At 43.2% G+C, this 10,720-nt stretch overlaps 1 protein-coding gene across 3 annotated transcripts in view; it reads right to left on the bottom strand.

Annotated features, from left to right (window-relative positions):
- Positions 1 to 10,720, bottom strand: part of LOC111656659 (RNA binding protein fox-1 homolog 3-like) — a 332,987-nt gene that overhangs the window by 181,636 nt on the left and 140,631 nt on the right. For all 3 annotated transcript variants that reach the window (XM_087174563.1, XM_087174562.1, XM_087174564.1), the window contains exon 4: positions 6,790 to 6,889. In XM_087174563.1, the coding sequence (XP_087030689.1) occupies positions 6,790 to 6,811 (22 nt within the window). In that variant the 5' untranslated portion in view covers positions 6,812 to 6,889. The remainder of the gene's footprint in view (positions 1 to 6,789; positions 6,890 to 10,720) is intronic.

Below are 10,720 nucleotides of genomic sequence, written 5' to 3'. Positions count from 1 at the left end.
CCCCCTTCCCAATCCCCTCCCACCTCCCCTACCTACTGTCAACACCAACAACCACACCTCTCTTCCAACAGTTGAGGAATATCGTTTGTCGACATTCAGCGAAATTATGACGTAAACCACAAAATGTGGTTTTCGAACCTGATTCCAAAATAACTATATTGATGAACAAAACAATTTAAAGCTACACTTAGCCGTATGTTTGCATTAGAAATGACTGAACTAGTCTGTATGAGGTGGAAGAGCTGGCTCACAATGATAAAGTTACAGCAAATCATCACCATCTCTGCAGCTTTTGTCCTCTCCTGGTTCATCGTTTTGGTTTTAAGGTGCATTTACTCTGCGGCTCAGTCTCACTCTCTCATCATCCTCCCCTTTTTCACAAACAAGCTCCGTGAACTACCTGACCAGCACCAAACAAACACAAAGGCTACTGAACAAAAACATGTCGCCATATCTTTTTTTTTTTTTTCCCGCCATAAAGAGAGCCGGATGATTTTCCACAGGAGTTGATGGAGATCGAACCACGACTAAAAAGGAGGTTGTATATTGGGCTTCCATTCACAAGACAGAAGACTCCAATAGGATGATGATGTGTGAGTCCAGATGTGTAAATAGGCAAGTGTGTGCTCTGTGAGTGTCAGCTTGTTGTGTTCTGCCCCCCAATGGCCAGAAAAGAAAAAAAAAAGATATAATGCAGCTTTAATTTTTTTTTAAAAAGGTGATGTAATGCATACCAGGTCAACACAGGTCATCATATTAACACTAAATAGTCTTTTATATGAAAGGTGACATTAATATAAACATGTAAGTGGACTCCTGTCTATTTGGTCATTGTGGTGATTTAAAAACAAAAGGAAAAAAAAAGAAAACCCTGATCCAAGTGCGATGTTTGACAGGCCACAAATGAAACCTAGTTAAATATGCTGTATCCCTACCTTTAAAGGAGTCCAACAGTGTCATAAATCCTTGACAAATTACACCTGACAACTTCATCACAAGGGTCTAACGATCAAAAATAGTCCTTTTGTGTTAGTTTAGATGGCCCTGGGTGGTACAGGGTTCAACTTTAATGCGATTATTTTGCGACTGATGTGCATACTTATGAGCGTGCCCTACCCCTCTCCCTGCGTTCCAGTTGCATCGCAGGTATCATACAGTGGTTGGCGTCCTCAGCCCGGCCTCACAGAGTCTTCTAACACTGCTCTGTGCAAACGCAGCCCAGCACTCACACTCCACCACCACAATCACAATGTCTGAAGACACTCCCACAGGTATGTACACAGAGAGAGAGGTGTTGGCGTGGCGTGGGTATGAAGTGTGACAAACAGAAAGTGAGCGCAGACACTAAATGTGTTTACATGAAGAAAAAGAAAAAACAAAAGAAAGAAAAAAGAGTGAGACCGACTGAAACTGGTCCTCATGCACAATTTACTGTGTGGCTATTTAAAGACATATTTTTTTTTGTGATGCTGAACATAACGCTGCAGCCGCGGCTCCAGGAAGAAACAAAGACGAGGGGGCACACGGGGGAGAGAGATGGGCTACGAGCTTTCTATGCAGCGTTTCATTGCTGCTGATAATATATAAATGCATGCACACATGGATGCTGCTCGTAAATGAATAAACACATACATCAATTTCAAAATCCAACACATTTGAATTTCAAATGCAGCAGTGCCTTTTTTTTTTCTCTCTCTCTCTTTTTTTATGATATGTCTCATTTCTCTTGTGGAGATATAAAAGGAGAGGGGCTGAGAGGAAAAATTAGAGTGGGGAGGGGGGGGTGTGTGGAAACAAATGCTGTATGGAATTTGAGATTATGTATTTGGTTTGTGTGTTTCCCTCCTGTTTAAATCAAACGCATGGGGGCCGTGTAGCCCTGGGCTTGTTGCTGGTGACAGTTTCAGTGTTTCTAGACTTCTCTCCTCCCCCTTTTCAACGACAGTCCTGAATTGAGAAGCGGGGTGGAATGGGGTGTGGGCTTCTGGCGGAGGGTGAATTAAATAGTCACTCTCTCTCCCTCTATCTCTCTCTCTCTCTTGCACTCTCTCTTTTTTTTTTCCTTTTTTTTTTTTTTTCAGTGGCGTTTAAAATCAATTCATTCAGTGGACTGCTGACACAGCCCGGCCCAGAGAGCCCAGGATTTATGGCTCCCTCTAATGGGCATGCTCTGAACCAAAGCCCTGCCGTCAGCACAATTCTGCCAGCCACCCGTCCGCCCCACTCCCTCACTCCATCTAGCTTTTAAAGACGCAGGCACCCCTCCTCTTCCTCCCTCTGCTCCTCCTCCTCCTCCTCCTCCTCCCGCTTTCCCCATCAACCCTCTGGTGGCGGCGGAGGGGCCTTGGAAACACACACGGGGCCCTCAAAAATGTATAAAGCCAGGGTATTTACCACAACAACATGCAGAAAAAGAAAAAGGAACTACACTATATGACTTGTCATCTTTAATTTTTTAACATAAAATGCTTTCTCTTAGTGCTGCTACACTGACTAATATCTGGGGAATTTCTTTGGCCTTGTTCACAGGAAGCTTCTCTAACAAGTGTTGCTTCCCAGAGCAGTGAATAATATCTCTCTCTCCCTATTAATAGACATCTATAAATACATGCAGTCAGAGCATAGGAAGAACGGGAAACTGCATGATATCATACTGTCAACTTGAATTTTAGAATAAAAACATTCGACATGCTTCTGAGCATGTGGGCAGACATTTGCTCTCTATTAAGTGTTGTATCAGTGAAATCTAGGAGGAGATTTCCTTTCAAGTGGAGCTCTCCAGACCAGTATATAATACCTCTCTCTCTGATTATTTACCATAAGTGCAGAGGATTTTGTTTTTCCAGAAGGAAGAGATATGTACTACACCGTCAACCTCGGTCTGAACCACAAATTTAATGTGTCTGTTAGCGTTGTGGACGTACATTTGATGTTAGACGTTTTCCTGTGATCATTAAAATCCGGGCAAAGCTATGCTAACAAGTGGTGCTTCCCAGAGCAGTATATAATATCTCCCTATCCATTACCCTGTCTGACTACTGGTGCTTCCTAAGGTCTTCAGAGTGTATATATATATATATATATATTCATATATTCATAACCAAGTCTGGTGTCACAGGATCTGAAACAATTTATGGCGCAAGAGAAAAAAAAAAAAAAAAATACTGTGATTGAAAACACTCGCCTATGAACTCAGCCAGTGTAAAGATATATAAAAAGGATCATGGCCTGAATTGCGATGACAACATGAAGTCACTCCTGTGCGACACTTGATTTGAGCAAGTTAGCGAGTCCCTCCGTCTGAGGGAGTATGTGTGTGTGTGTGTGTGTGTGTGTGTGTGATGTGTTGTGTTTTTGTCTGTGTGCGCTCAGGAAAATGCTGCTACGCTGCTGTTGACCCTGTTATATCCTCCGGCAACCTGGTAATTTGCAGACAAATACAGACCTTTACTTGAGCCCCAGAGACTCTAACGTACATCCTTCTCCATATTCCAGCTCTGCTCTGCAGCCTGTCAGGGCGTTATAGGCCCTGAATTAGCCTCCCATTACAGCAAGGCTCCAGCTCCTCCTAAAGTTAACCATAACTGACCATTTGGCGTGGCTTCATTATAAAGCCATGCATGTAAAATCAAGTCATGGTCCCCGGCCGTCACATCCAATTTCAAAATACAATCCCCAACCCCCCAAGAATCTCCATCTTTCTCTCTTACTTAAGTTCAACCTTCTCCTTGTTTCATAAAATATGATCTGATTAAAATAGATTACACACCTTGTTAGCAGAGCGTTTCATATTTGATACAGTGGTGCTTTAAGACAGGCAACCTCCTCCATGATTCAAAGAGATTGTGGCCTTGTTCTCTGGCCTATTTGTTTAATAAGCTCTGCTACATCAGTGGGCCTTTTAAGTGAACACACTCCCCTGGAGCAAAGGCAAAGATCAATACTCACACCTGTAAAAAAAATAAATAAAGAAAGAAATAAAAAAATAAATAAAAAAAACAGGGATGACGGCCAAGGATTTTCTCCTTCTACGGAATTAATCAGCAACAATCCTACTGTATGAGACGGAATCCAAAACAGGAAGCAGCTTTTATGTGCCGACCTGTAGGGAGAGCTACAGGTCAGCTGTGAAATATTCAGCACCGATTAGTCCATTGCAGCTTAAACTAAAGCTTTTCCACCGTCTCGATCATGAGAGACTACGGTATGCAAATGGGATATTATAAACAGAAAGAAGAAAGGCAGAGTCTTTGAGGGTAAATGAATTCATTATAATCCTCACCTCATCTGCTGACTGGATGGAAGACTCCTCGTGTAATCGCTGATGGGGGGAAAACCTTCTACTGTACTGAGGGAGCTCAGATGTGTGAATAATACTGGGTCATATCGCCTTAAAATGAAAATAATACCCCCCCCCCTCGTTTACCGTGAACAAAGTCCATGTAAGAGGGTAAAATGTAATACTGTGCTTGAGGAATGTAATTATCATTTAGCGAGTCCGTGAGCTGTGTTTGACAGGGCCTGAACTGCATGAAAAACTCATTTTCATTTTTCTTATTATATCATGATTATATAAACATTCTTAACCAGTGGCCACAGCAGCAGCAAATTATTGCAAATTAGCCCCATATTGCCAGTTTTTAGTAGAGGCAAATGAACAAGCACTAGAACTCCAGTGTTTATTCCATAAATCAGCCAAACGCTGCACCTGTTGAGAATGTAAATAGCTGAGGCTATTTGATTAAACTCTTTCATCAAAACATTTGAAGAGCACTTTCTCTCTCTCTCTGTCTCTCTCTTTCTTTTTGTCTTTTGTTTATCCTCCTGTTTCCTTCTCAGTGTTAAGTTCCTCCTACACCCACTGCAACTGGAGTTCCAATGGGCGGTGACGGGGGAGACATAACACCCACCAGCTATACGTGGGGGCACGGGAGGTCCATCATTACCAAGCCACAGTGGTGATCATGGCAATAATATAGAACTATAACTGAGCAATTAGACTAATGGAAAACGTCCCTATTTTTCCCGGTGTGCTGCAGCGAGACACGCCGTGTGCCCCGCGGGCCCCCCCTGGAGATGAGGCTGGAGATGTGAAGTGGAGAGGAGGTAATGGCGAAGGCCCATTGATCCTCACGGCCACCTGCTATATGGCTCCACGGAGGACGGGTGGGGAGACAGAGGGCTCCATCTGGGGAGATATCACGCCAGCTCCTGGGCTCTCAGGCATATGGATAAGAGTCTTTCTCTAGTCTTCCGCTACTTAACCAGCACACATTAGCACAATATGGCCGGATAGGGGGAGAGTAAGGCGTGCATACATACAGGCTTTATGATAGTAAGGGCGCATCGACGGCGAGAGGGGCGTGAAGCCGTTTCCTTCAAAACTCGCTTCCAAATGAATGACCCGTGCATTCGAGGTGAAGATGAAATTCAAAACATCGACAGAAAGAAATTCAAAAACCACAATGTCCCCTAAAGAGAAACCACAGCATCGTACGTCCAAAAACGACCTATATTTACATGTAACAGAAAAGACCTCCAGCAGCCATGCGAGTTACGACCGGCTGGCTGAAGCAGAGTGACGATGGCGTGGGGGCTGCGGTGTGGCTTTAAAGAGGATTTCAATGCAAGGCTGAAAAGCAGCGTTTCACTTCACTGCCTGTTTGAAAGTTTTAGGTGCGTTGCACCTCTGACCACACCCAACCCCGGTGATGTCACAGTGTAATGGGAGTACGCTTCCACATCACTGCATCAAGGAGAGAAGGTTAAGCTGCTGCAGGTCAGCAAGGACAAACGTTACTCTTCAACACCTGTTCAACTCTTTTTCTTCTTTCTTTCTTTCTTTTCTTTTTACCATCTTTTCCTAAACCCTGATTTAGTTGTAGTAACCGTAGCAGCAGGAGAACAGAAAGAGCAGAATCATTTTGTAGTAGATTTAGGGGGAACTGACAATAGTCACAAATCTTATTCTGCTATTAAGGGCATCAGATTAGACAACTGCTATATGGGTCAATTCAGAGGCCAATCACAAAACTTGAAAGTTTAGTTTGGAGGATTTTTTTTATCCAAAATATATGAATTCATGAATCAAAAATAATTGATTGTTACAGACACTGGATATATGGCAGCTGTTATGATACAAAACATTAGTGAAGACTGATATTCAGCAAATATTTCACTATATAGATATTACAGTTGATCAACAGGTGTCTTCGACCCTCAAATATCTTTCAGATTTTGAGGTTGAAATGAGGTTGGTTGCTCCGGAAACATTAAATTTGCAACAAAATTGGGTTTTAAGTAAAGGAGTGAGAAGAAAATAGGTCCTGCAGTCAGAGATCATGCTTCATTTTACATCAGTACCTGGTTGTAATAGTTGTTAATGATGTTTGGGAAATTTGGAAACAGGAGTCATGAAAATCTACGACTCTAAGTGGGCTGAATGGATTCTCAGCAGGATCTTTTGTGGAACCTCATAGCAAATCGGATATTTTAATTTCAAGCTTTAGCTCAGGCAGAGTGAGCCTAAACTTCTCCACCATGGCTCGGTGCAAAGAAAAACATACCTGAGGTAGGAGTTAAAACACATACAGACAGACAGACAGACAGACAGACAGACGGACAGACAGACAGACAGACAGACAGACAAACGGACAGACAGACAGACAGACAGACGGACAGACAGACAGACAGACACACACACACACAGACAGACGGACAGACAGGGTCTACTGCCGAGCACGCACAGACAGACAATGGTGGGGTAAAAGGGGTTGTTGAGAGGCTCACCTGCCCAGCTGGGGGTCTCCATGTACAGGTAAAGCCGGTCGGGCTGAAGCTGGGTCACTCGACTCGCTGCTGCTGCTGCTGCCACAGGTGCTGATCAACCCTGAGGAAAGCAGAAACAGAAAGCTCGATCATTTACTAGTTAGCAGGCAGAAAATGCTAAGGATGTTTACTCAAGTACAAATTAATAGATACAGAATTTGTGCTTCCAGTTTTGGTACTTCTAATTTGCTTATTTGGTTTCTAGATAACACCAGTATCACTCTTGTCTCTATGTTATTGTGGGGTGTTTTTTTTTTTCCCTTCGGTGTATAGGCTACCGGGTGCAGACATCTGTACATATTGAGCACTTCCAGTAGTGAATGTTGCACACATTTCAGGCCAAAAGAGTGAAACCACACTAACACGATACGCAAATACCCAGTGGATATTAAACGAAAATGCTTCATTATCCTCCCAAAATATTAAGCTGTCGGCCACATAAAGCTGATAAATTGTGAAATCAAGAAGTGTTTTACTTAACTTCTATCAGCTTATATATATATCCTGTATCATGACAGTAGCAGAGATAAAATATAACCTTGAGTTGATGGAAGTATTTGAATCAAAATGCAAAACAATGATCAACACTAACAGGCACCAAAAGCTGCGTAGTGACTTTTCTCCAAAGCCCACAGGCGGCAGGAACCAGGAGTGATTTCCGCAGGCTAACAGGCTAACAAGCGTAGAGTTAACTGTCTTTACTATTGCACATAAACAAATCCATGGAGCCCGGAAACACCCAGTCGGTCTCTTCGGTGTACAGAGCTGCAGTTCAGCGTGTAAGCTGAGTTTTTTTGAGGGCAGTGGGTCTTGCGTGAGATCTGGCATCAGCAGCAGCCGAGTCGTTTAGCCTTGAAGCTGAACTTTGTCACACAGTACTCAATTGAATTTGTAACAACATCTAACGTTGTGATGCTTTCATTTATCTGAAGGTAACATATAGAAGGTGGGCAGGTGGGAGGCTTTTGTCAGTGTTGGACTTCAAAGTGCAGCATTTGGCTACGTCCTGGAGGCTGTGTGTGAATCCGGAATTCCAGGAGTTACATGCTAGGACTACTTCTTGAAAACACTTTATCCATTCAGCCAACATTTTAGTGTAGCATCTCCAGCTAGCTTTAGCCACCAGATGTAACTGGTGAGCAAAAGTTTTTGTCTATGTACAGGCAAAGTGGTACCAGACCTGACAACCTCACTGCAACAAGAAGACACGACAAACACGCATGTGTTTGTATTTAATCTGGTGAGTGAACACTGCAACCAACATATGTGGTTGTTTCACAGCATGGACCTTCAAGCACTACAGCATGTTTATGCCCTGGTGTGTGGCTGTTCTCATGCAGCGGGTGGCTTTTCTGCTGACTTGTGTATCTTCGCAGGCTCCGGGTTGGCTGTTGCCCAGAAGCCCAGCCGGTGAACCGCGGAGAAAGCGCATTGATTTCATCCCAGCAGAAATCCCTTCTCCCGGTACCCGCCTCTCTACCCCGCCCCGCACCTGATTAAGCATTTGCAGGGAGCCATGCCAACACAATTTGTCATTTATCAAAAGTAATTAAAAGCAATTTCTTTTCTCTTGTTGATTGGGAATTGACTAATTGTTGAGGCTGTGAAAACGGGGGAATAAATAAAACAGGGAAGGATGAATTTTACATAAACTCAGAGGAAAACATAAATGCTGTAAAATGAGGGCCAGACATCTGGCTCTGATTTCTCTCTACATGATTATGACTGCAAAACTGAAACAGTTGTTTAGTGCATTCTGATATACAGCCCATAGGCAGTAAATAATATATTAGAAACAGCATATTGACTAGCTGACTTAAAAGGGTGTTTTCACTTCATGTTGTGTGAACACAAGAGTGGGAGGAAAATACAAACACTGGTTGGTTACTTGTTAACAGAAAATGAAAAACGCTGCTCCCACTTGTGCCAAAAGAGACATTTGAGCCGGTAAATACCAACGTCTCAGTCTGAGAGGGAAAACAACACGATAGAAGAAGGTACAGCGAAGAGGAGGAGAGGAGCCGAGGCCATCCTACAGCAGAGGTTACAGTACGTCTATCCAAAGAAACCAACCAATACCGCTTCAACATTATCGGTAACAGCCTCTGAATGCACCATTACCTTCTATAAGGGCAGAATGAAATGTCAGAATTGATTCGAGAGGGGAGGGTTGAGATATAAGTGGGCAGCTAAGGTGGCCATTTTGATTCAGTGGCCCTTTATTTGGTGTCCCTGGATCATTAGCAGACGGCAAAAAAGAGCTGGAAGAACATGAAGGAGGTGTGGGCGGCCATCACGAGCGTCTCCAGTGACAGCATGTGAAATGAAAACAGGAAAAACACACACACACACACACACACACACACACACACATACACACAAATAGACAGAAATCAAAGAAGAAGAAGAAAAAAAAAAAAAGAGGCACGCGGAAACGCCAGAGGAGTCGTTTAAATTTCCCACCACTTTGTAAATAACTTTAGCTGCACAAATACCTGGCTTTGCTCTGAGCGGATAAAAAATTTTCCAGCCAACAATTTATTCTCTGCCAACAAATGGAGCCGTTGCTTCAATGAGATGATTTGAATATCCCTTTGAAGGCTGCAGATGGACAAGCAATACTATCATTGCCTGGGAACACAGAAATAATTGGGCAACAGTGGGAGAAGCCTACATTCACTTCTCTGCTGAGACAGAGCCCTGCTTGGAAATTCTAATTGAACCTCTCACTCTCCTGCCTTTTGTTTACATTCCCATTCATCATAAAAAACTCAATTACTTATGTTCCCTAACATGTATGGTTATTAATGTTCTAATTATGCTTCTCCTCTCTAATCTTTTGCCTTGCAATTTGGGTGATATATGTCTGAACAACAGGGCGAGTCCCCTGGAAGTGAGAGCTGAATTAGGAATGTATGTGCAATAACACACCTTCTCCTGGGAGCCATCTGACGAAGAGAGAGCGCTTGTCATGGTTTCTCTATACATGGGGATTTATGCCAGCTCAGTGAGCATGTGTTATTATATACTGTCTTTGTTCGACATGCATTTCCAAGCAGAAAGTTGACTAATCAGCTCTCACTAGCAGCAGAACAGATGTAGCTGGGGAAACTGACAAGAACAGCCGAGGAAAAAAAAACAAAAAAAAAACAACAAAAAAACAGAGCAAACTACCTCTGGCCAGCTCTTCTTATTCTTCTTGTGAAAGGCTATAGGTATGACAGCTTTAGAGTTATGAAATAATGTCGGTGAGAGCCTTGAGGAGCCCCTGCAGAGAGGCTGAGAGGGTCCTGTACTGCCTCAAGCAATGAGTGTTCTTCAAGGCTTTTCCTCAGAGCACTTTTACAAGAGCACAAATTAGGTGTAAGGAATGCCTGTGTCGGCAGGCGCACCCAGCCGGCACACGGTGAAAGAGAAGAAGAAGAAGAAGAAGAGGAAGAAAAAAAAAATGTTAAAAAAAGGGGCAGAAACTTGGATGACAGTGAAGAAACGGAGGGCGTCATAAAGTGCGGAAAATAAGCTCTCACTTTCAAACGTTTACAGCGGCTCAAATATCTGATGATACCTCTCATAGCTTTTAATCTTTAATGTGAAAAATTAATCATCCCATTCATTATTTTAATAGCTGTCATTTTTCTCTCCCCAAAGTGATGATTTATAACCATTAAGCCCTGCGTAGGCTTGTGTGAGAGGGATTTATCGTAATGTTTGCACCAGGTAGCCTCCAACCATATTTCATTACTCTGACAAGCCATTAAAATGCCCTGGTGATTAAACAACAGCTCTGAGGTCAGTGTGTATAGCTGTTTCTTTACCCATGCAGGAGCGCAGCAGTGCAGCCATGCAAGCGGAGACCCGTAGCCTAACAAAGCCCCCCCCCCCCCCCCCCCCC

This window comes from Seriola lalandi, unplaced genomic scaffold (assembly GCF_002814215.2).
Source record: "Seriola lalandi dorsalis isolate HSWRI2012SDOR001 ecotype SW California unplaced genomic scaffold, Sedor1 jcf7180002054362, whole genome shotgun sequence".
NCBI lineage: Eukaryota > Metazoa > Chordata > Actinopteri > Carangiformes > Carangidae > Seriola > Seriola lalandi.
This window is presented reverse-complemented; position numbering and strand designations above follow the sequence as displayed.